The sequence below is a fragment of the Leptopilina boulardi genome, unplaced genomic scaffold, assembly GCF_019393585.1.
Source record: "Leptopilina boulardi isolate dan_hultmark-lab unplaced genomic scaffold, ZJU_Lbou_2.1 LbouV2_371, whole genome shotgun sequence".
Lineage (NCBI taxonomy): Eukaryota > Metazoa > Arthropoda > Insecta > Hymenoptera > Figitidae > Leptopilina > Leptopilina boulardi.
In genome coordinates this window covers 443,666-471,119 of record NW_026137942.1, presented here as the reverse complement: position 1 = coordinate 471,119, position 27,454 = coordinate 443,666, and the positions used below count along the sequence as shown (strand labels likewise).

At 28.4% G+C, this 27,454-nt stretch overlaps 1 protein-coding gene and 1 long non-coding RNA gene across 5 annotated transcripts; one reads left to right on the top strand and one right to left on the bottom strand.

Annotated features, from left to right (window-relative positions):
• Positions 1 to 192: 192 nt before the first annotated feature.
• LOC127287504 (ras-related protein Rab-1A) lies at positions 193 to 27,228 on the bottom strand. Of its 4 annotated transcripts, none has more exons than XM_051314486.1 (4): positions 26,925 to 27,135; positions 15,289 to 15,685; positions 12,132 to 12,374; positions 193 to 1,538 (listed from the first exon to the last, which is right to left on the bottom strand). In XM_051314486.1, exons 1-3 carry the CDS (start codon positions 26,945 to 26,947, stop codon positions 12,159 to 12,161), a joined length of 636 nt encoding a protein of 211 aa, XP_051170443.1. In that variant the 5' UTR covers positions 26,948 to 27,135; the 3' UTR covers positions 193 to 1,538; positions 12,132 to 12,158. The 4 variants fall into 4 exon arrangements, with proteins under 4 accessions (XP_051170443.1, XP_051170444.1, XP_051170445.1 ...); XM_051314487.1 differs by lacking the exon at positions 193 to 1,538 and adding an exon at positions 4,093 to 4,431; XM_051314488.1 differs by lacking the exon at positions 193 to 1,538 and adding an exon at positions 27,142 to 27,228 and having other exon boundaries at positions 11,833 to 12,374; positions 26,925 to 27,004.
• Positions 8,915 to 12,220, top strand: LOC127287517 (uncharacterized). Its single transcript, XR_007843894.1, has 2 exons — positions 8,915 to 9,904; positions 9,938 to 12,220. It is a non-coding gene; the product is annotated as an uncharacterized LOC127287517 (long non-coding RNA).
• Positions 27,229 to 27,454: the final 226 nt, after the last annotated feature.

Here is a 27,454-nt window from a genome sequence, read left to right as displayed (position 1 = left end):
AACAATAATTTATTCCTTTTGGCACGCAATCGACTTATTAGTTTAAGTAAACAAATAAAAGAAAATAATTTTTTTATAAATGTTATTTTGAAAATTAAACTGGACGAAAACTAGGTCTTAGGTGGACGGTAACTGGGACATCCACGGTAATTAGAAGGTGATGGTAAATTTTTGCAGTCACGTCTCCATGACTTCAATTGTTCACTTGCTTTATTAACTTTATTGATGTGTAATATATTACCATACTGTAATACAAGAAAGTATACTGTCTTCTACAAGAGATCGCAGTTTAACATACATAGAGGGCACGTCATAAAAAATCCACTGCAAACTAGTTTTATATGTCCCATTCACAAATTAAAAAAAGAAAAACTATTAATAAGAGTTTACAATAAAAAATATTTCAAATATGTCATGAAAAATTAATGTGAAGTTAAGAAGAATTATTATTTAAAAAATAATGATAAATACAGTAGGTTACCATTCCAAAGGTATTTATGTTTATAGTGATATAAAAAATTTCTCACCAAATTATTATCTCTTTACAATTGTTTAATTACAGAAAGTTAAATAATTATTTTTATTAAAAAACAATTAATGTTTCTGATCGTATGTTTTTCAAAACAAGAAAAATTATATTTACAAATTTTGAAAATATTCTTAGTTCCAACTTCAATAAGATGAAACACCGATATAGGTAAACCGTAGTAATTTAAAACATTTTTTAAAAAATAATTTAACTCGATTATAAAATTAGGAGCTTAGAAAACATTGTTTAAGAAAATTTTTTAAAAATTAAATTTTATATCCAATAAATTGAAAAAAAAAATGTTGAGAAAAAATTTTCTGATACATTCTTAATTAATGATTAATTCATACAAGGATTTTCAATTTCTTAAATAGCTTAATATTGCAAGTGCCTTGAGGTTCACACTACACAATCACTACAGTAAAGAAATCATTCACAATGAATGATGAATCAAATCTTAAAAAAATAATCTAGAAATCAATGAATCTCATGTAGAATTATAAACCACATAACAAGAATATTTCTCAAATAATAATAATTAGTATAAAATAAAAGTGCGCATGTGTGAGCCTCACAGCGAATAGGACCGAAATATTTTTAATTACATAACTTCCTCCCTATTCTAAGAAATTGAGATGCTGTTACCTCGCGCATGACAATTATACACAACTTCAATTATTCATTAAACTACAATTGTCCCTAAACGCACACTCATAACTGGCCAGCTTCTAATTTAGAAAATGACCGGATAGCAGTACTATATCAAGTCGCGATATAATAATAATAATAATAATAATAATAATAATAATAGTAATAATAATAGTTACATTCTTCCTCCACTACAAAAAATTTTCGAAAGGACAAAAAATGTGTACAACTAATAAACTGATGGTCCTTATTGATGTTTTGTGTTTTTCGGCATCGGACATTTTAAGTCGATTTTAGTGTAACCTAACGCTTCTCAAACGCATATTTTCATACAAAAACGTTGCTGTTTCACGATGTTACCCTGAAAAAGAAAAGTTATGTTTTTAATTTATATAAAAATCACTAATTTTACTTACTAATCTCACAATTACAAATTGTGACGCGTTGCGAATAAGGGTACCTTAGAAGCAAATTAATTATAGGTTATGTTAAAGACTGTTTCACCTTAATAAAAACTTATAATTTACCTATAATTTTTTGCTTATAAGGTCCCTTTCTTCGTGACACATCATATTTTACAAAAAACTTAAATATTTTTAAATATAAAATATTATGTTAATTTTAATATAATATGCTGTCGGTTACAATAGCAAATTAGCAATATTGGAAATTTTTTTAAGTTATATAAATTTGTTTACATTTACTTTTGTGATACTCGAATGAAACACTTAAAAATCTGAATTATTTTAAATTAAACGATAAAGTATCATTATATTTTGCTAAATTATATACAAAGTAACATTTATGTACATTATTAGAACAAAATATTGATTTGCCAATTAGTTTTTAAAGTGAAAAAAATGCTTAAATTTCATTTAAAACTCTTAAAGAAGTTAATATTCTTAACGTTTTTATTTTTGCGGCGTGTAAAATATCACTTCAACTACTATTGAAATATCTAATAGACATATTTTGTCAAAAAAAATTTTCACTATCCCATTAATGTGCCATAACTTAAATTAAAGATATGAAGGTTTGATTAAGTGATACCACTTTTGAAGGAAATTAAATTGAACGTTTTCTTATAAAAATATCTAGTACGGCGTTGGATAAAAATAAAAGTTCAATGCATTTCTAAATAGATGATAAAAAAACAAAAATTTTAAGATCTTTTTCGTTTATGTGCCTTTCATTGTATTCCTGTTGGGACAATTTAAAGATGTTAATAAAAATCCTGATTTCATTTAAATTTATACATTTTTAAAAGGCACAACAGCAATTTTACTTTAAACAGGTCAAATTATAGTGTGACCGAAACATTGCGATACTTATATTTGAACACAAAAATGTTGCTTAAGGATTTTGAATGTAATCAATCATTCAGGATATTTAAGAATATGCTGAAAATTTCAAAAGTTAAATTCTTAAAAGCCGAAATCTCCAATTAGAGGTTCAATCCTTTTGAAACTCAGAATACTTATATAATTTTATATGAAAATCACAGTGAAAATTGTCAAACTACACATTTTTATGGTAAAAACCCATAAAAATTATGGTTTTTCGCATTTATCTCAGCAGGTATGAAAAATATCAAAAAATACTTTGCATAAAAATTCTGATCTCATTGAAATGCGTTTTTTTATATTCAATGCACTTTTTACCAAAACTGAATATTTTTCGAGAAAAATGCAAATAAAACTACAAAGTTTCATGAAACCCAAAGACACTTTTTTGGGGTCTTTCCCCCTCTTTTCTCAAAATCCTGATGTGTTAAGCAAATTTGGGAGCCGGAACATTATAAGGGGAAAAGGACACTAAGTCCTTTTAATTTAGGTTACTTCTAGGGGAGATGTATGCAGGTTGAGACGGGGGGTTTTTTTTGGGAAAATTTTTAAATTATAAAAATTTAACAAAAAGTTTTATTTGTCGTTCAAAAAGTATTGATCAGAGCATCAACATTGCCTAAGAAAATAGTAATTATTTTTAAAAATACAAAATTTAATATAATATCAACTGTCTCAACGTTCATACATCTCCCCTATCCCTTTCAAAATAAACGAAAAAAATTTTTAGACGTTATAAAGTAAACTACCTTCTTAAATTGTGAGAATTTACAAAACCAATTTATTTTCTTTTACTATCCATTATTACAAATATTGATACAGTACAATTTCGGTAAGTGTCGGATGCCTTTCTCCTACTTTTTGAGTGCGCATCAAAAACCAGCGCCGTATAAAAACGTTTTCAAATATGGACATTAATAAAATAAAAATAATGTTTTTAATTATGAAATAATTGAAATAATTGGTAAATTGAATTTTAATCTAATTATATATTAAATTATTATTTAATCTTTTATATCCGAGAAGAATTATACATTATAGATTAATAAGCATTAGAAGACACCGTGATACGGCACTGTCTGCCGTCCCACCACAACTCAAGGGGCAATCCGACACTTATCAAATGTTGTGGTCCCGACCACCCGACACTTACCGAAATTGTACTGTAGATCATTTAATAAAACTAAGTACAACCAATAGTTTGTGGAAAACATACTGGTAACATTGTTAGTTTCATTAGGTAACCATTAAATCTTTATTGTCCGGTTAAAAATTTAATTAAAATAGTTTGTAATGTCTTTATTGAGTAACAGGTGTTTCTTTAAAACTTCTCGTTTTACTTACAGTTTCAAACACAATTATCAGTCGACGTAAAAAACAGTTTGAAAAATATGATCTTCTCTTATTGATATCTTGACAAATAATAAATAGTATAACGATCTAATTTTCATTTGCTCCCAGATTTTGCTAGACGAATTATATGAAAAGCCATCTATATAAAATTTAATGAGATGTTTCTTGTTATCTCTAGTTGTGTAAGTGAGGAAAGGAAATAGAAAATAAATACACAAATTATAATTTTAACAGGTTTAATGTATTTAAGGAAAATTAATTAATGAAGAATATGAACATAATTAAAAAGATAAAAAAAATTCAGCAATTGAAAGAAATGTAAGAGAATAAATTATTACAATAAAAACTGAAAACAAAACTATATATAAACTGAATTTATAATTTGAAAAGGAAAAAAAGTAACTTAAAACAGGTTAATACGTGAACTTTATAAAATTTAGATAAAGATTTTAATTTCGGCTAGATTCACTTCTTCGCCATGGTCTTAATCGCGGTGGCGGTACCATTCCACTATAATCCATAGCCGGATTGTATTTTGACACCTTAAATCGGCATTTCCTATAAAAGTAATATTAATAAGTATAAGTAAATTTTTAAATATCCTTCACCGAATTTATGCTTTTTCTAAAAACCTTACATCTGATTTTCCAGCCCCAAAGTTGCACAGATCTAACGTGCCACTTTTCAAACACCTACAATTTAATCATGTAAATAACTAAATACTTTTAAAAATCTTCGTTTCATTTTAAAAAGAAGATTCGAAGCTTACTAGATGTGAACTTTTTTTTTTATAAAAGTTAGCAATTTGTTCGATATTTATAATGAGTCCTAACTCGATCTTTAAGGGAGGATCCCAATGTGACAGGTCAAAAAAATAAATTTTTTCTTTTTTGCATTTTTTTATAGTTTAGGGTATTAAAATAAATATTCCATGGGTGGTTTAGGCGAAATGTCCCTGGTTTACTAGAAATAACGAATCTAAGTAGAGGTTGTAAGTGCAAGCGCTACGGACTCTCTAACAAGTAAACCTACGAAAGTGTAAATTACAACTATAATGAAACTTGGCATACATGTATTACTCGGAAATATAATAGAAACGTATTTTTTATAGCTGCTATCATCCACTTTAATGGGAAAGTTTTTTACATTCTCATTAAAATAAGAAACTATTATTTATTAAACATTTGATAAAACTTTAAACGCATTTTTCTCAAAACAACATTTTTACGCCTGGTGCAAGTGATTTTTCAAAAACAAACTGAGGGTATCCGCTTGAAAACATAACACGACATTTAACACAACAGTGGCTATCACCCTCAATCGTCTTAAAATTTTAATTTTAACCCTCGGAGCACATACTGGGTCACACAGACCCTGTCATTAATTTCAATGAAGTGTAATTTGAAAAGTCGGCAATACAACACGAACCTAAGGCCATATAGTGGTAACTAACTAATAAGGAATAATAAGTAACATGATAATCCAAAGAAAATAATAAAATACTAGTAAATATGTTATTAAAAAAGTATAGTTTTAAAAAGTTGTGTCGAAAATCACATTTTTATCGTCTTAAAAGTTACCTTCGTTAAACTACAAAATAAATACCTTTTTTAAAAAATAAAATAAGGTGGTATTTTTTCCCTTATTCTAACACACTTCGAGAATATAAATCCCAATTTTTAGCTTAAAATATTAAAAATTACAAAAGTTACATTTTTTTTTAAATTCAATTTTTTCTTTTTAATTAGTTAACTTCACGAATTTTTTTTCAATATGCAAATAATTTAATAATATTTCTAAACTGCATATTCTTATATTTTACAAGGTTCAATGAATAAAAAAATATTTTTTTTGTGTTGATCAGTCCAACAGTTCAAAAATGGGGGAGTTTTGTAAAGTAAACAGGGTCACAGCGACCCAGACTGTGCTACTTGTTCGAAAAAAGAGGTGTGTGCTCCGAGGGTTAACTGATTATTTTGACCTATTAATTACGAAAAAAGGGTAATTTTTTTCACTTTTGCAAATATTTACTCTACTTTGTTATTTTTCGGTGAAATTTAAAAATCGAGGTACGGGCGATAGCGAAGACATCATAGATAGAAAATATATTTGAATTTTCTGTTTCCGATAACCAGAAAGGCCGGAATCACCAGCGCTAGCATAAAAATTTTGTTTTTTCATTGCTTCTATTTTAATGTAAGAAATAATAAAATAAAATATTTTTTTTCTTCTTTAGGAATGTATATTTCAAGCAAATAAAAATTTGCCTTATTCCATTTAATATCTTTGGAAAAAAAATTCTTGAAAATGTGCTTTTTTAAAGGAACTCATATTGGGATCCTCCTTTAACGGGTTATATACCTTTTCATGGGTCAAAAAAACCATTTTTTTCATTGCATATATCAAAAGTACATATTTTCGAGAATTTTTTCCAAAAATTTCTTTAAAATCGGAGCATTAGAACCAAAGTTATGGCTGTTTTAATCCGCTACTTCTCATAGAAGAGTATATTATACGCTTGAAACTTTAAAGGCTATTATCTTGGAATCGTGATTTTTGAGAACTACTCTTACGTTCAAATTTGTTATTGTAAATATCTCGAAAAATATTAAAAATTTCAAATTCAAAATTTGTACACTTATTTAGCACCACTATCACTACAATTTACCGAATTTTGAGAAAAATCCGAGACATGACCCCGTATTCTCATATGAAATGCCTCACATACAAAAGCTAGTGCGTGAACGAAAGAAATTAAATTTGAACCAAAATTAATATTTTTTTTGGTCAAAGAACCAAATTTTGATTTCTAGAAAAAATGTCTTTTTTTCAAAATCCTTCATTCACGCACAAAGTAATATAATATACCAACGAAATTTCCACTGTTTTTTAATTTTAGTTAAACTCTGTCTGACTTATCGCAGTCACCGCAAGCAGCTATCAAAAGAAGGTGTTTTAGTGCAAGGTCTAGTTTCCACAATTATTAATATTTTTTAATAAAAATTTATATAAACAAGTACATCGAAATATGTAGTATTCGGTAAAATAAAGTTCGTTTTAAAAAAATTTTAAATAACGGCTAACAAATTTTTTGAAAATTTCTTATTTTTGACGCGCATAAAGGTATATAACCCCTTAATTAATAAAAGTACTTATATGTTAAATGTCTTTTTACGTCTGAAATTTAATACAGCTTCTACTGATTCTTGAAAAAATCAATCCAGCTTTATTATTTGCCAAGATATGAATAAGAAAAGAGAAGAATTTTCTGTAAAAAATTTTATTTACTAGTACTTTACAATTACCACACAGTACTCTAGTTACTCAGCTATAGAAGTGTTTTTAAAAATTAGTTAAAGTTAATTGAGTTTTAAATGTATTAGGTATTTTAACCCTTCGCCTGTCCAGTTGACCGTTTTCGACAATTCGGTCGCCTGGTGGGGAATAAGGGAATTCTATAGCACTGAAGTAGGGATATCCCAGAACAGGCAGAGGGTTAATTTTAATTCTTAATTATTCGTCGATAATCAAAAATTTCATAAGTCGATTTATTTTATGACGGTAAATATTTTTATAAGACCTATTACCGATATTTTGATGTTAAATACTTAAATTAAATTAAATTTTTCTTTTAGATTCTTTTCGAACTCCTGAAAAAAGTGAATCTCCTTCACTTTCATGGTGGAGTATAGTCTTGACTGCTAATAAAGAAATTAGAATAAAAATATTTACTTTCATTCAAAAATCCGCTTTCAATTTCAGTGTTACCAATTAATGCTCAGAAATTTTTTCCATGGTGTCTACCTTAAGGTATCACATCGGTAAAACCGTTTTCTATAGATTTTCTTGAAAATTTTACCATATGTTCTTATTATCATTCTTGACAAATTTGCAAAATATGAAGAATTTTCGCCGTACGAAACCAGAGATATTAGCAATCAAAGTTGCTTATTTTGCATGGGAGACGGGACTAATGTATGGGGGAGAAGTACATTTTCATAAATATCATCAGAAGTTTTCTATAAATTTTTTTCAAAAACTAATGTTGAATTCACGAATAAATTTGGAACTAAAATATACAAAAAAATTTATAATTTACCGTGCCGTTTATTTGTAATTATAAATTAAAAATTCTATTTCATGACGTCATTTGCAATATATAGCACACCCGCCACTTTGATGTGGCAACATCGCAGGATGGTAACATTAGTTAGAGAGAGACAGTAGTCCACAGTAGTCAAAGCGAGACTTATAGCGACGTTGTCAAACCTCCTACTCCTTCCAATCGCTGCTAGTGTGGGGTATACGTGTACGAGTGTATTTGTAGAAGTAGGTACAGTATGGGCTGAGAGTATAGGGAGTTGAGGGCGAAAGTATACTGCGGGAAGTAGTAATGCGAGCTACAAACTTTTGACTCCGATTAGTGCCGATGTGATACCTTAAAACCCATTCTCCTAAAACTAAAATCAGAATAAGCTCTTTATGTTAACATAAAATAAAGAAAATAATATAATTCTGAAGGCTATGTTCACAGTGAGCTCCTTACGTCAATATAACATGACATAAAATAACGAATATAAAAGATTTCTTAAGAATTCTATTGTATTCGTTATTTTATACTGTGTTATATTGATTGCTGAACACTTTTCTAAATGAATGTTTTTCACAATAGACATATTTTCCAATGATGATTATGCCACCCCTCCGATAAATTATTGGTGCGTGCTGTACCTTCTAAAGCAGAATTAAATTTATTCCATTATTGAGATGAATAGATTATAAATAGTACTGGAATCGCAAACGAGCTATTGATGAAGCTCCTGGACCCCGTTTTGCTCTCACCCTATAAATATAAGTAGAGTCAAAATTTGTAAAGTGTGCCAACATTTTCTAAGAGGTCGAAATTTTTTTATTAAATTCACATTTTTCTATTCAAAATAATAAATAAAAAATACTACTTGAACAGTTTTGCGAAATTTTTATATTTATACAAGTTATTGTTACAAACATTTTTTGCTTAAATATACAAAAAGTTGTTTTCCTATTAATCTAATTAATAAAACTTTCTAATTTTTGGTATACTTATTTAAAAGTAAAGCTGCTTTCGATTGATATTAATTATTTGAAAAAGTTAATTAATTTGTTAAAAATATAAACAATTTAATTAAACAAATAAAAATAATTTTAACTTCCCAATCGATTTTTCAGTTCTTTTTTGTTGCATATTACTCGTAATTTAATCTAGAATCATTTGCAAAAAGAAAAACTTGGTAACTTATACTCGGTTAATAGTAATTAAAGATTTTATTCGAGCTTGCAGCAAAATATCTTGCGTGAACGACCGCCGCGGAGCCGTTTGAAATGTTTAAATAAACGAAGATCGCAACTTGACATAACCCTTTTTTATCATTGTCATACATTGTGTCGAAAAGTATGGATAATTTTGCTGCACGCTCGAATAAAATCTTTAATTACTATTAATCGAATATAAGTTACCAAGTTTTTCTTTTAGCAAATGATTCTAGATTAAATTACGATTAATATGCAACAAAAAAGAACTGAAAATCGATTGGGAAGTTAAAATTATTTTTATTTGTTTAATTAAATTGTTTATATTTTTAACAAATTAATTAACTTTTTCAAATAATTAATATCAATCGAAAGCAGCTTTACTTTTAAATAAGTATATCAAAAATTAGAAAGTTTTATTAATTAGATTAATAGGAAAACAACTTTTTGTATATTTAAGCAAAAAATGTTTGTAACAATAACTTGTATAAATATAAAAATTTCGCAAAACTGTTCAAGTAGTATTTTTTATTTATTATTTTGAATAGAAAAATGTGAATTTAATAAAATAATTTCGACCTCTTAGAAAATGTTGGCACACTTTACAAATTTTGACTCCACTGACGTATAATTTTTGAAGACCTTCTACTTGAATGCGCTGATAAACATTTTGACACAAATAAAAAAACATCATTTTACTTTATCATCCCATACGGAAAATTCCTTTAAGGTTTCCTTACAGGTGACCTATGTAGGATCCTTTAAAAACATACAGGTGTCTCCTATGAACGTTGAAACAGGCATCCTTTCAGGTTACCTACCAGGATCCATTGGTAGATCCTACATAAGGCACTGTAAGGAATCCTTAAAGGAATTTTCAGTAGGGTAATCGACATGAAATTTCTGAGTAACATTTATAGTGGCTTTATAATTTGCAAATTTCTAACAATAAGTTTTTTGCTTTCCCGTCAAATTATATTGTATACTTTCAGATATGAAGATTGCTGTTTATTCTCCAAAAGAGGATGAGCAATCCCACAGTCTGCGGCTTAAAATAGATGCCAACTTGAGTTACAGCACCGAGTATAGAAAATAACTGGGGCAATAGAGAAAGAACGGCTTTAATTCCATCCACAAATCAAACATTACATGTAAACAGCTGTATCAAATTCTTTGAAGAAGAAAAAATCAGAATATACCCGCAGACGTAATCTTCGTTTTCATCGTAATAATAAGTTATGTACAGAAAAAATTTACTTCCACCGAGAGTTTGTCTGTCTTGTTCAGAAATTTCTTTTAAGTCTGACATATGAACAGGGTTACTCGGCATTTGTCGTAGACGATCACCAGAAAGTTGTTTCCGAAGATTTGTCCGTTCAAGAATCTTTGCCAGAATTTTGAAATTATAATATTATATAATTTCTTCATAAATCTTCAAATTGAACTAATTTAAAATTGAAAATAAATTGAATTTAAATTGAAAATTCAATTTCCGGTTCAATTATTCTTATTGAAATTTTAATTTTATAGTTTTACTTATTTATTTCTTTTATTATTTTAATGCCATTACCCAATCAGCACGAAAACTTGCAGCAAACTTGAAAGAAGCTTCACGTGCAAGATGTGCAAGTTTGGTGCAAGTAACAAAATGTCCTCTGTGGCAAGGTATTTAAGCAAATTTGCATCATACTTGCAAAAAGCTTGCAGTAAGCTTGTATAATAATAAAAAAAATTTTCGAAACAATATATTAATAAATAAACATAAAGGGCACCCTGCTTTAGAGGTTAAAAAATTTATTGCGCAGCCGTAGGAGCATCCGTTTACAACTGCGCATCGTATTAAGTTTTGCAAACTTGCAGCAAGCTTGCGCCAACGTTGCCCTACAAGCTTGCCACAAGAGAACATTTTGTTGCTTGCACCAAACTTGCTACATGTTTGCACTGCAATTTTGCACATCTTGCACGGCAAGCTTCTTGCTAGTTTTTTGCAAGTTTTCGTGCTGATTGGGTACTGAAATCTACCTTATGGAACGCATCTAAGCTCTCATTTTGGAGTATGGAAATGGGGCGATTCCTTAGGCCGCTTGAAAAGAAATCAATTTTCTAAATCGTAAGATGTTGTTACTTGAGCGTGACATTCTTTTTTATTTTTATAATTCCAATATATTCGACCCAATTTTATATTTGACGAATGTTTGGGGATAGTTTTATCTTGATTAAACGTTTATTTTTAAATATGTTAAATCAGAATCAGTTTTTATTGAATATTTTTGATCTAATGAAGACTTAAATGTAAGTGGTTTGTTTTGCACTTAAAATCCCTTTCACCGTAGAACGTCACATATGATTTTTATAACTTTTAATCACAATTGCATATTTGTTAACTTAATCCTTTCACAAAAATCTTTTGTTATAAATTAAAAATAATTTTTCTGTTCTTTAGTTGCTGTTAATTTGTTAATAACTTTTTTTATTTTTAGATTAAACAATTTCTGTCTCGATATTTTATAAAAAATATAGATAAAAGTGATATTTACAAAAATTTAGAAGTAAATGTAAAGAGCGCAAAAGTAGCAAGCAAAATTTGTTAAAGGCAAAAACCAAACTCAATTCTTCTTCCAGAATAAATAAATAATACATATTAATTGTAAAAATAACATATCAGTAATGTAATGTTAAAATTTTAATGGCGTACATACTTTTGAAACTATAAATTAAAAATGAACATCTACTGTTTACATTTATTCCAAATGACTCCATAATTAATGATTTTTAAAGTCGGACGCTATAGGTAATGTTAGTAAATGTTGGTAGTGTAAATTTATTGTATACATTTAATATGTCCTTTTAATAAAACTATTTTTATAACAATAATAAGCTGAGTAGTGATTTATAAGTAAATTTGTTTGTCTATTTTTATTTTGAATAAAAGTTTTGCTAGATAAACTTAAAAATGGAATCTTACTCACTCCTATCATAATACATAAATTTGCGTTTCAGCAGCATCCAGATTTCGAGCCTTGGATTCCAGATGTTTCAACAGAACGGCCTTGATCAAGTTTAAGTTTGCTCGCCGTGTCGCTGACAGCGCTTGAAGGTGGACCAACTCGCTGTTTAATCTCTGCTGCCATTGTCATGAAAGCTTGCTCCACATTCATTGCATTTTTTGCTGATGTTTCTAGAAATGGAATTTCAAGCTGTTCTGCGTATTCCTAAAAAATAAATACATATTATATTATACCAGAGTTGCTACGATTTCTCTCGAACAAAATCTTTTCCAGGTTTTCCAGAACTTAATATGATATATTTTTTCTTATTCCATAAAAGTTTATTATTATAATAAATAATTTTTAAAAATTAAATTACTTTTAATATTCTTTCGTTAATAACAATAAATTAATTAAAATTTCAACTTTTTTGTCAACACGTATTATTTCATTGACAAGAATATTTAATTAACATAATTTAGGATATTCAGTCGTTGTAATAAGTGCAGTTTCTAAAAATACTATTGGTTTGTATATTTTAAAAAATATAAAAATAATTAAATTACTGAAAATACAAATATTTACTATCCAAAAAGCTATTTAAAAAGTAAAAGAAGGGCAATAATAATTTTACAAGAAAATTTAAGGTAAAAGTTCAATAATGAATAATTTTAATTTGATAAAAAGTTTATTTTCTATCGCGGATATAATTTTGAATCATAACGTTTTTAAATATTAACGTTTCGGAGTCTAATTTAATATAAAAATGATAACAGATTCAAATGAAGGCGCATGAAAATCCACTAAAAATTATTAGTAAAACTTTCCATTTTAAATAATTTTATCAGATATAATTATTTTTTAAATGAATTCTTACTTTTAAAATTTGTTTGGTACCGAATTTTTGTTTAACTAAATTTTTCTCTACTCCCAACTTTTTATTTAAAAAATTTTAATTTCATCGAATAAATTCAGGGAAATGTGACTTTTAGCAAAGTAGAGTTTAGCCCTTTATAGTAGTTTCGCGGTACCAAGTCATGCAAATCTAAATAAATTATTTTAAAGATTTTAGAGGGATATAATTAGTATAGGGTCAGTTGGAGTAAATGGGGACAAAATCCCAATTTTTCACAAATTACGTAAGTTTCTTCCTTTAAAAGGTACACTGAGAAAAAAATACTGTTGAATCAAATAGTTTCATGCTATTGAATTTCCCGTTATTGATTCAATAACAATTCTATTGATTGAAAAGTATATAATATAAAACGAAAAAACGAAACTATTTAAATCAAAAGTATGGTACTGTAAAATTAATGCCATTGTGTAAATTGATGCTATAGTTAATCTATTTATATCAACATAATAATTTATTGATTCTTTGATAATTTTTATTTGAAGCATCTAAAAGGTAAATTTGAAGAAAATGTGTGTAAGTTTGAATCATATGAAAAATTGCTTACTTCTAAGAAGCGAGCTGTTGGAAACGAAAGCATATGCTTTCGTTTGAATGAATGGCGTTATTGCGGGCTGCCTATAGCAGATGCTATAAAAATCGTAACACTATGCATTTGAGACATTGATACTTAACTTATTGAAACATTCTTAACTATTGTCATCAAAATAATGACATGGCTTATTATTTCAATTAATTAAACTTTTAATTCATTAATCGTGTGCTTTTGTTTCAATAAATGGCGTCATTGCGGGCAGTTTATATAATAGATTTTTCAATGTAACTACAAAAAGATTTTTTTCCCTTTTTTTAAAATTTTATTTATATATAATATATAGTTTATAAATTCATAAAAATTTTATTTTTTGATTAAGTTAAAAATTTTAAAAACAGATACCTTATGTTTAGAATTATAAAAAAATTTTGTTACTATTTAATAATTTTTCGTATTTTTTCGAAACTTAAAACATCAATAAATAAAATATACATACTTAAATTTTTAAAAATATTTAATTATCAATTAAATTATATTAATATTAATAATATTCTTAATATATTAATAATAATAATAATATTCTTTTATCTACTTAATATGAGAAAAATCTTGAGCACGATATTTGACTGTTTGTTCATACGTTTTCTTTTTTCGCTTTCTTTAACTCATAGCTTATCCAATCCATTAAATAATTCTTTCACTACTTCTTAATTTTTTTGTAGTCAGCTTACGCAGTAGAGCTTACTATAACTTTACTGTAAGCATTATGTAAGCTTACATTATTATTAATAAATGTTAATAAATAAATTAAATTGTAAATTAAATAAATTAAATTCGTTAGCCCCAAGTCGAATGCACGCAACTTTCAGAGACATTTTGGAAAGTACGCAACTTCCACAGCCGTTTTGGAAATCACGTAACTTTGTGGTGCAGAGCAGAATGTACGTCACTCTGAGAAACGTTTGGAACTCGCTTATGTTGGTTTTTTGTGTTTTTGCAAAATACAAATTACAATATTTCTGCTCGAAACATAGCAATAAAAAGTGTAAGGCAATGTTCAATAAAATCTCAATTATTTAATCTACAAGCATCCTATGTTATGTTCCGAGCAGAAATATTGTAATTTGTATTTTGCAAAAACACAAAAAACCAACATAAGCGAGTTCCAAACGTTTCTCAGAGTTACGTACATTCTGCTCTGCACCACAAAGTTACGTGATTTCCAAAACGGCTATAGAAGTTACGTACTTTCCAAAATGTCTCTGAAAGTTGCGTGCATTCGACTTGGGGCTAACGAATTGTATATCTTACATCACAATATATATCATGAGCCAAAAGTTCTGAGCGTTCAAATGAACAAAATATTTTTTTCAATCTATAAATTATTAAAAATTATAATATCAATTTGTTCCGATATTTTACATTTTTATTGCACTTTCATTATTTTTTTTTTTTTTTGAGTTAGGGGGAGTGTGAAGATATCCCCTTTTTCAGACACCGAGGTAGTTGAAAATTTTCAATGCACAGTTTTCATTTAAAATTTTTGAAGAAATAATTTAATTTTTCTTTGATCTACCGAAAATAAAATTGTCCTTCACTGAGCATTGATCCAATGAATTTTTTTGATTTGAAATTAAGAAAAATAAACGTTTATTATTACATTAAAAGTTAGTTAATGAAATAAAATTTACCTTCGCTGTTGAAAATTCAATAACTTTTTTGGTATGCAAATCGCATTTGTTGCCGACCAAGAGCTTGTTTACATTATCACAGGCATAACGTTCAATTTCTTCGAGCCACTGTTTAACGTTATTGAATGTTTCTTGATCCGTGCAATCATATACAACAATTATACCGTGCGCACCTCGATAGTAAGAACTAGTTATTGTCCTAAATCGCTCCTGTCCCGCTGTATCCCAAATTTGTAATTTTATCGTTTTACCATCGAGTTCAATTGTCCGAATTTTAAAATCCACCCCAATAGTACTTATGTAACTCTCGGTGTAAGTGTCGTCTGCGAATCGCAAGAGAAGACATGATTTTCCAACTCCAGAATCTCCAATTAAAAGGAGTTTGAACAAATAATCGCTGAAAAAATTTAAATTATATTAAAAACATTAGTTTTTATTATACGTTTTTTATTATAATTATTTATTTTTTATTATACATAATTAATTATTATGTAACTGAATTTATGTTTATTTAATTGATAATATGGAAAACCAAAATAATTTCTGCCTTTAAAACATATGGCTTGACACCGTCCACTATTCTGATTTTTTGTCTGTACATGTAATGAAAAAAAATTTTGTCGAATTATGTTTTGATAGATTTTTTCATGCTCTTTATAATAATGAATTTTGTTTTTTAATATTTTTGAAATTTGTCCTTGGTTTTTTATATTAAAACTAAATTTGCTATTTTCACAAAAATCGATACTTTTAATTTTAAAATAAATTTTTGCAAACGAGAAATTAAATTTTTTCCAGTCCGTAAACAAATTTTCAGACTGCAATTTTTTTACATTTTCGAGATATTTTACAGCAAAAACTTTTTCTTTAATACGATAATAAGTTTTATATTAAATTAATAATAAACAGAAATTTCATTTCGAACAGAAATGCCTCTTAACAGAATTTTCATTTAACAGAATATGAAAATTCTGCAACATTCCTATACTGCCAAATGAGAATTCTATCATGTGAGATTTCTGTTAGATGAAAATTCTGCCCCATCAAAGATCTGTCCAATAGAAGGTCTGCTACTTGAAACTTCTGCTAGACCGAGATTCAGTAAAATTAAAATTCTCCTACACTCATAGTTTGTTAAATGAAAATTCTGTTGGGTGAGAATTATGTTAAGAGACATTTCTGTTGGATGAAAATTCTATCCAACTAAAAATCTGTTACCTAATACTTCTGTTTAACGGAAATTCTGTCAAATGAAATTTCTGTTACATACATTTATGTCGATTGGAATATCTGTGATATGAACTTTCGGGTATTTTAATGCATATCATGAAGTGGAACCACTTTTCATGCCGTTATATCTCCTTATACTACACCGTGAATAGAGTATTTCAATGTGACGTCATCTTTCCTATCAGGTGGTAATTTTGCGCAGATATTTGTTTTACCGACACATACACGGAAAAATTTTGGGCGACCGATTATTCCAAGTAGCCGAAAACTCACGAAGTGTCGCTTCGGTCGAAACCTCCAATTATTATTTATTAATTGTAGCCAACACTTTTATGAAAATAATTAGTCTTAGAAAATTTTCTAAAAATTTATTTTGAAAGTTTTTTGCAATTGCAATTCAAAAAATTTTGTAAAGTCTGAATTAAAATAATGTGCAAAAATAAGACTTCAATGTCTCTCCTTAATGCATCTCTCACAAAAATGTTCTTTATTACAAACATTATAATTTTCTAGGAGAGGATACTATATTTAACAAAAAAATAGAAAATGACGCAGGAACTTCTAGTCAATTTTAAGACTGATAAATATTCAACTTTGACAAGGATTAAATCCTACTTTTAGGAAAAATTATTAATTATTTTATAATCAGAGTTCAACACCGATAAAAGGATCACATTACCACTTTTATTCATATATTTTAAAGTGAATTTTTAAAGTATTCAAAGTGAATTATTTTCAATAAATATGTGACAAGAAAATTTCAATGAATTGAATTTTTATAAAAGTTAATTAAAATATTCATTAATGTCCTAATTATTAATAATAAGTAGTTTAAAATAACAAAGTTTAATAAACATTTTTTACTTCAATATATATTTTTTTGTGGTACCATTAATTAAAAATGCAGAAACTATTGAAAAATGTTTAATTTTTCAAATGCAATTTGAATCATGTTGCTTTTTTACTGACTCAGAGGCGCACCACTAGAAGCCTCTTGGAATAGTCAGTCGCCCAATATTTTTTCCGTGTAGCTTGAGACAGATTCAGGAACGATGGTGCCAGAATCTAGAGTCCTTTCGTACCGTGTCAGTCAGATCGTTGCAAGGTCGAAGATTTTAATTATTAATTGCATAATTTTACGGATTAACTGGTGAGGTTTGGGATTTGACAGCATGTCTCTGATTAAAGACAATACACATCTTAAGTCTGATACAACGAAAGCCTTATTAATGTCATTAGAGAGAATATATTTGAGCGTACATAGTATTGCATATGCTTCGCAGGTTACTGATGTCACCTAGTTATTGATACGAACGCCAAACTCCGTGTTTTGCTAGAGGAGAAAGCTACAGGTCATTCTACCACTAAATTTTGTCTTGATCCCATTAGAGCGAGTAACCTGAATAAGCTTCAATCATCAACGTTTCAAAACTAGCATTCGGGTTAGTACTAACTGTTAACTAAGCGTTCAAAAAGTTTACATCGGTCTGAATCCTATGCCAGCTGGCTTGAGAATGAAGACAACTTTAGTATTTCTTTATTGAGGTTAAATAAAATTTCTTAATTACATTTTAAGAATCAAATTAAGAGCAACAGAAGGAAGCTTTTTAATCGTAGCATACGTTATCTTGTCAAGACATGCAACTGTGTCTTTTTTAAAAAGGGACATGGAAGCCTAAAATTCGTTCTTCATAAATGATTGATTCATAGGATCATTCTCGACTATTGTTTTCTTAATCGGTAGTTCAAATGCAAAAATATGAGATTTATAATAAGGTCTTTTTGTAAAGCCTTATAAAAACATCGAAATCTGGCAGGGTGCCTACAAATTTCTCTTCGCAAAATTTTATGATTTCCAGGTGATAAATGATAAAATTTCCATGATACTTTAAAACTCACTATAAACATAAATTATGACGCATTAAAATACTGAAAATGGATCATTTACAACGAATGTGTAAATTCGAGTCTTAGATCATGGAATTGAAAAAATTCTATGATATGATCAGAAAATTCTTCTCCCTCAATTGCTTTCCAACATCATTATCGATTACTCTAAATCTTTCTCTTTTTTCATAATTTTGGTGGAAAACAAATTCCTTTTTAACTGATCTACGTCGTTCAATCAGAGCATCACATTGTAACGAGACCAATCTTTGCTTTACAGGGTAAAGGCCTAAGCAGAATAGATTCTTGAACGGGAACGCAATCGTAAACGAAAACGTAAGAATGTGTAAGAGAAGGATAGCAAATATCTTTATTCTTCTCTCACCCATTCTTACGTTTCCGTTCACGATTGCGTTCCCGTTCAAGAATCTATTCTGCTTAGGCCTTAACACTGAAATATATACTGTATGGAACAGGCAGTCCATCTCTAACCGCGGCTTAAAGGACAGACAATCCGCAGGTATCGTTTTCTCTCTCTGTACAATGTGATGACGCGTTCTGCACATGCGCACTAACAAAACTGAGAAAGAGGACGATACCTGCGGATTGTCTCTCTCACAGCCGTTTTCCTCTCACAGCCTGGACTAGGACTGCCTGTTCCATATAGTATATAATTCAGTGGGCCTTAATGAAACTCTGAAGTTGTATACGCAGGGATGTGTTGACAAATTATAAAGTGCAAATTGTCTCTACAAAATGGTCAAAGGATTGGTAAGCATCAGGGAGCAGTCACAGCTCAGCCTATACGGTTCGTGCATGCAGGTCTTAGATGAGACACTTCCATTGCATGAAGGGGGAACTATATAACCTTAGTTTAAGGTAAAAGATGCAGATGTTGCCACCGTAGATCACGGATATGCGCATGCGCAAATTTGAAAATTCAAATTGAGACACCCAATCGAACAAACGGTCGCGAGCTCGGGCCGGACCTTTGGAAGCCAGTCAGCGTACGAAAATGTCAATAAAATTGAAATTCAAAATTTTAATTTTTTAAATATATTACCTTATAGAAAATTAAAAGGCGCATCTTTTTTTCCTTTAAATTTTTTTTGTATAATGAATATCTTGGATAATAATGGCAAAATAATGAAAGATTTAAATTCTTGATTTTTATTCAGTTTTTAAATATAAATCGTCATTTCTTCGACAAATATTGATGAATTTACTTGGAACTTGATATACACACGCATTTGGGTCTAGAGAAGATAATAGGATAATGAAAAAGTTAAAGTTAAAATTCCCTGCAGACTTTTTCTAATAGAAAGTGAAAAGACGCGATCGACAAGTCATCATTTACACTAACAAATGATTTAACAAATGATGATTTTTAACTTTTTCAATATCCTATTATCTTCTCTAGACCCAAATGCGTGTGTGTATCAAGTTCCAAGTAAATTCATCAATATTTGTCGAAGAAATGACGATTTATATTTAAAAACTGAATAAAAATCAAGAATTTAAATCTTTCATTTTTTTGCCATTATTATCCAAGATATTCATTATACAAAAAAAGTCAAAGGAAAAAAAGATGCGCGTTTTAATTTTCTATAAGGTAATATATTTAAAAAATTAAAATTTTGAATTTCAATTTTATTGACATTTTCGTACTCTGACTGGCTTCCGAGCGTCCGGCCCGAGCTCGCGACCGTTTGTTCGATTGGGTGCCTCAATTATGCTTTTTTTATTTTCATGATTATTATTGTTTTATTAATAATTTTTTGTATTTTTCTATGTGGGTTTCATAAAAACACAAAAATTGTTAATAAAACAATTATAATGATTTACGGCGGCATCTGCACCTTTTACCTGAAACTAAAGTTATGTAGTCTCACCTAATTTTAATGTTGTTTTTAGGTTTGATAGTATTTTGTCCTGAACATTGATAAGTCATAAGTCGAGAGATCGCTGGATCTGATATTTAAACAAAACCATAAAATTAGATCAAAGTTCAGGATCAAAATACAATAACAAATCAAAAGGACGCTGGATTTTAGATTAAAATCGGCAAACTTAACTTCAAAATTATATCAGTTTTTTGGTCAAGAGAGCGAAAATAACTTTACAATTCAAGGTAAGATTGTAACCACTTCACTGGCGGGGGGTTCCAAATGGCGTTCCACGTTACCTGGCCCAGACTGGCAAAAACACCGAAATGTCGTTCCTACTTAATATAAATTATTAATATATAAATATTAATACACCCTAAAAAAAGTAATCTTGATTCTAGCGAATTTCTCTTAATTTGATGCATTTTTTTCTCTTATATATTGTATCAAAAGTAATAGTCTTCACTTGAGAGGATTTTCCTCTCGCATATAATTTGACAATTATGGTTATAAACTGATAAAGAAAAGCTATTATCATGCACTAAATTTAATATCTTTAATTAAATATTAAATATAATTAATGATTTATAGTTAATTACTTACATTAATTAATAGATTTGTTTATTTATTTAACTTTAATTCAATGTTTTTGACATCAGAACCTCAAAAAAATTGTTTTGTTTTATTATTAGTCACCAAAGAATAAAAATATTCTACATTCAAGTGGAATACTTTTGTTTTAAGAGGAAAAATTGAGAGGATATTAGAAGAGGATTTTTCCTCTAAATATGAGATTACTTTTTTCAGGGTGTACATAATTGAATTAACTAGGATTCTTGATTACGCTAACTAGATTTAAAGTTTCTATGGTTAATAGTCATTAATGCGTAGCAAATTTTTTTCAGTTTTCTTGTTTCCTAATGTCTAAAATATAGAAATATTAATTTGTGATAATTAAAACTAGCACATACTTCTCAAATCAAGGTTCTTCAACCTGCTTGACACAAATTTAAAGAAACTATTTAACCGATTGGGATGAAATTTTCAGGGTCTGTTCAGCACATACGCAGGGTGTATAAAAAAATCGGGACGGTTGGATATCTCTTAAGGATTTTATTTTAGAGAAAAACGGCAAAGAAAAAAGTTGTTTAAAATTAAAAAATCTATTAAAATATAGGACTCGCTATTAGGCCCAATTTGACCACTTATTCCTTTGCCGTTTATCTATAATATAAAATCCTTGAGAGATATCCAACTGTCCCGCATTTTTCGATACACTCTGTATAGCTTCAGTCCGTAGTAAAATAATAATTTTTTAAGAGCCAAAATAAGTAAAAACAGCCGTTTAAAAAAATTTGTCTCCGATTATCAAGTTATCTATGATTTTTGATAGATACACGGAGAAAACAAACTAACTATTTTAGCACCAAACTGCTTTATCCTTTATTAGTATGCAATTTCGTTTACCTATTAGAGTATGAAATAATGCTTTTTTAGTTTAAAGTAAGTCCATACTAAATAAGTATAATGGTTATACTCGTATAGTAATAGTGACGTACTATAAAAGCATAAAATTGATGCCCGCGAAGTACGACATATAGTCTACCTAAAATAGCAAGAGCTTTTTCCTTTTTGGTGTATAAATTCTTGCAACCTGCGTTTTGGCCACGCCTCCCTCCCTTTCCAACCATTGATATATCGATATAGGCCAAAACGCAGGTTGCAAGAATTTATACACCAAAAAGCAAGAAGCTCTTGCTATTTTAGGTAGACTATATGTCGTACTTCGCGGGCATCAATTTTATGCTTTTAAAGTACGTCACTATTACTATAAGAGTATAACCATTATACTTATTTAGTATGGACTTACTTTAAACTAAAAAAGCATTATTTCATACTTTAATAGGTAAACGAAATCGCATACTAATAAAGGATAAAGCAGTTTGGTGCTAAAATAGTTAGTTTGTTTTTTCCGTGTATATAAATACTTTTTTACCCCCTGAAATATTTTTCAAAAATATTATTTATTTTGAAAATAAAAGGGGGTTAAATTTTGAGGTAACAAATTTTTTATTTAGCTATTACTCCGAAACAAATAAAGATAATTGAGTAAATTTTTTTTAACCCCCCCCCCCTTATTTTACTAACACTGAAGCATTAGTGAAATAAGAATAGGAGAGGGGCATACAAATCGCATCTGTCTCTTTCTGTTCAACGCATATAATCTGTTGCTTTTTGTGGCCTCTTGCGCACTCTTCTAATATCTTTATATGGCTTTCACTTACCTATTTTGACTCTTAATAATTTTTAACCTATCTTTGAAACAATTTAAGTTTGCAAAAAAAGGGTTAAAATATTCAAAAGTTCTTCAATTATTTTTTTTACCGGAAATGTTCTACCGGCTATAGCCCTTTAATTGTATTTTAATATGCCGTTAGAATTTTTAGATTCCGACGTTTCGAAATCAAGATATCATGTCAACCAGATTTTTATCGGCTTCCCTTTCAACCGCCATTTTGTCGCCATAAATTAAGAAAAAAAAATTCTTTTATTTATTTCAATATATTTTAAATTTGGTGGGCGAAGCCACCCTAGTTAAACATACAAAAAGAAATAACAATACATTGTTGTCACAATATATTTACCTACAAATGATCAATTTAAGTTTGGTGGATGCTGATAGTTTAGACACCCTTACATGGGATTAATTTGAAAAAGTAATTATGACTCTTTTTCATTATAATGAAAGACATTTTTTTCCAATGTTAAAAAAAATTATATTTCACATGTATTTTAAAGGTAAAATAGAGGTTGCAAGCGGCACTCCTTATGATTTCTTTATCGGAAAAAATTACGTAGGTATTGATTTTTTCTACGTGTACTTTTCGAGATATTTGCAAGTTTCCATACTTTTTGAGTAAAATACTCTCTTAATTTGAATCAGTGAAATTTCACTGGTGAAATAGCTAGAAGTCGGTTACTGAATCATTTAGTGAAATTTTCACTGAAAATCAGTCATATATCACTGATTTCCAGTGAAAATTTTACTAAATGAATCAGTCAATCTGTTTTACCCACTACCGATAATACAGATTGACTGATTCATTTAGTGAAATTTTCACTGGAAATCAGTGATATATGACTGATTTTAAGTGAAAATTTCACTAAATGATTCAGTAACCGACTTCTAGCTATTTCACCAGTGAAATTTCACTGATTCAAATTAAGAGAGTACATTCTGCGTGCTAGCGCTAGAGACACGCAGCGCCGCACAAAAAACGCGATAACTTTTTTACTAATTGCGATCCACGAAATTTTAAAACGGTTTTCGAATCCTTATGAAATCCTCTTTCCAATAAACTTTGGATCAACTTTCTACGACAAGGAGAACATGGTTTATTTTTTAAATAAACAATTAATTTTGCTATAACAATTATTAAAAATCAAAATATTTTTATTTTCAAATTTTTAACTAAAATTGTATCATTTTCAGTGTAAGTATACCAATTTTTATAAAGATCCGTTCACTTAGTTCTAAGATATTTTTTTTTTAACTTAAGACTACAAAAAACTTTAATTGTTTATAACTTTGAGAAATTTTTGTCACTTAAATGTACGTTTGGCATTACTAAGTTGTTGATTTTCAAAAATTTAACGTGGCTTAGATTTCCATTTGTAAGCTCTACACAAAATTCCAAATATTGTTTCCGTATTTGTGGAATTTAACTACACGTAGAAAAAATCAATACCTACGTAATTTTTCCGATAAAGAAATCATAAGGAGTACCGCTTCATAATAATGAAAAAGAGTCATAATTACTTTTTCAAATTAATCCCATGTAAGGGTGTAAAGGTTTTGTTAATTTAATTTACAAATAATACAAAGTTTAATTCATTAATTTATTTATATAACCGAAGTTATATCAAAAACTAGGGGAGGATGGGGCAAGGATAGTTAGTTGCTGTTATGCTTAGACGGCTTGCTCAAAAATCGCGTCATTCATGGTATATTTGCGTCTTAACACCAATAGATGATAGTAAAAATTGGAAGTCAATCTGCCACCATTTGCGAAGTCAGGAGTTTATTTTTGTAAAAAGTCTGTTTTGCTAAAATGTCATAGTAGTGTTTATCACATTGTTTTCTATATTAGTGCTTCAGAATATTTATTTACGTAAGTGTTTTCCGGAGTGGAATTTCCTGCTGAACACGAATATCGTATTTATTTTCAAATTAATTTACGTCGTTCCTTAAAATTTAGAAAAAACTGAAATATAGGCTCATGGGGCAAGGATAGTTAAAGCTATTACGACTCGAGAAACTCCTGCTAATGCGACTGCAAATTATAAAAAAATGTTTAATTGTTCTTTTTAGGTTGATATACATAATGGTGCGTAATTATATACGGAAAACGAAACTTATTGACCAAGAAATTGGTGATCATCTGAAGAAAATTGGTTAAACCTCAGATTTTAGTTCAGATGAATTTTAATGGAATAATTGATATTTAGAAAATGTTCAAAACATGTTGTTAATACTTGATATATCAATATTGAATAGTATAAAATCAAAAAAATAAAGAAAACGAAAATTTACTGATCTCGTAGGGATTGCAGTCTACAGCAAAATAATGTATAGCAAAATTATAGCCAAATAACCAGACTTTCCAAAAATACTACTCGGTTGCAGATACAAATTCAGGCATGGTCGCTAGATTCGAAAACGTCTTACCTAACTAGTCATGCCACATCCTCCCCTATAATTGCAACAAAACTTTATGGATTTTAACTTTCAAATGGAAATTTTTAAAATTATCCCTTATTTTGCAATTTTTACCTATTTAAAACTGCGTCAACAATGGGTTTTCGTAGAAAAGTAAAAATCAGGGTTTTAAAACTGTTTTCTTACATTTTTTTCATAAATCCATTGTTACAACACATTCATTTTCATTTAAAAATTATGTATTCGAATACGAGTAAAAACAATTGTGTAGACTATTGCTTCAAGATTATTTTCTATATAGTCTAGTCTAGTATTTTCTATATTTTGATAAGCAAAAGAACAAATAAATTTAAAAAGAAGAAAAATCACTGATTTTTTTTTTAATTTAATCATTGAAGTATTGCGCTTTAAAAGAGCATAATATATTTTTTTAAAATGAATATTTTCAAAAATCACTAAGGGGCGAAAAATTTATAAAAATATTATTAAAAAAACATAGAAAACTTTAAAATCGTAGAGAAAAATCTTTCAATTGGCTGTATTCATTTATTTTTATCCATATAGATTAGAAATATCGTCTTGTTAATTTGTTATTAATATTTATGTTTCGAAATTTCGTTTACACTTGCAACACAAGTTAAATACATATTAAAATATATTTTTTAGATTTTTTCAAACTGTTAATTAAATGTAAATAATTATTTATTATCAAATCTATTTTATAATCATATTTAATTATAATACAAATTTAGATATTTTTGTGTTGAAAATAAAATGTGAAAAAATTCATGTAAACAAACAGGTACATGATATGAATAGCGCTGGTTTTTAAATAAATTTAAATTTTGAGTATAAAATTTTCATACTTAGGATAAATGTATTGTTAATTGGCTAATTTAATTAAATTCTTCTACTTTCTTCAAAATTTTGAATTACAACTTTTTTGTCAAGAAAAGTAAAAATGTTTACATCAAAATGTTAGAAATCTTAATAGTTTTCTTTAATTTATGCAAAATTGTGCAATTTAAAAAATAAGTACAAGTCAATTATGATTATTTATTTTATTTGTAGAAAGCGATTCTTTAGAACTAATGCTATTCATAATTCCGACCTTGATCAAGTTCTTGAACGGAAACTTATGCAAGAACATACACAGGATTTTCTAGTCATTTTTAACCTGGGAGAACTTTCTTATTTATCATTTTTTAATTGTAGAATAAATAATAACGTTATTGTTTATTTTTCATGACGAACTAAAATGACACATCATTTAAGAAACAATATTTAAAAAAAAAATACAAAAATTTCCTAATTTGTTTTTTTTTTTTTTTTTTTTTTTTTTTTTGAGTAAACAGTAAAATGTGGATAATGTAAAATTAATTTTAAAAAAGTACATATACAAATATAAAATAATCAACACAAAAAATATGAAAAGATAGAAAAGAAATTGTCGTCATTGATCTTTGGATGAGTCAACAGTCACTTGACATTAAGTTCGCATCTGCACTAAAAGTTATACACATGAAATCATAACAGAAAGTCGCAAATTGACAATGATTAAAGTGCACTTAATCTACCTATTGAAAAACGAATAGAAATTAGAAAAAAACAAGGGCGTTACATTCGTATTTTCCGAGTGAGCTGAATTGAAGATAACAGAATTAATTTTATTAAAATGAAATTAAAAATTTTTTTCATCAAATAATTTCAATCACTTATTGTATGGCAGTCAATTGCGCTTTTGTCCGCATTTGCGTCTCGTAAACGCCATTGAATAGTCATCTTTTTAATCTTGTTTTTATATTCGAAAAAATGTTACCCGCTGACATTAATATAAACCTTATTGTTTCAAAAGTTGGAAAAGAGAGTAAAAAAATGATTGGGTTTGAAAGTAAAGAGCAATATTTACTTACTATTCTGGGTTCATTGTTGACATACTATTACAAAAATGCAGCAATCTCAAAGGGGTCCTAAGATTCCTTTAAAGTTCTTTCTGTAATTAGAAATATTGAATATAATTTCCTTAAAAAACGTAAATTATTAAGGCCACGTTCCAAGATGTAAAAGAAAAGAATCGAAACAATGGCGGTCACGTCACCTCCTCCCAAAATGATATAAATTCTTTCCTACCTACTCACTCTTGAATGACAGCCACCGTTCTATATAAATAGATTACCTATGCAACGTCAAAATAACATAGTGAAAAAGAGAGAAGATAGATGTCGCATTTTCAAGAAAAATGTATTAAGGTTCGATCACATCTCGATTGTACGGAAGCGCCTATACGGCTGGTTTCCATTAGGCTCTGTCACTTGTGACGTCAGAGTGTTTGTGTTTGTTTATTAACTTGAAATCCTATACTGCTGCGGTAATTCCCACTTAAAATATATATTTTATATCTTTTTTAATAACATGCATACTGGATATTGTTTAATAATGTTGT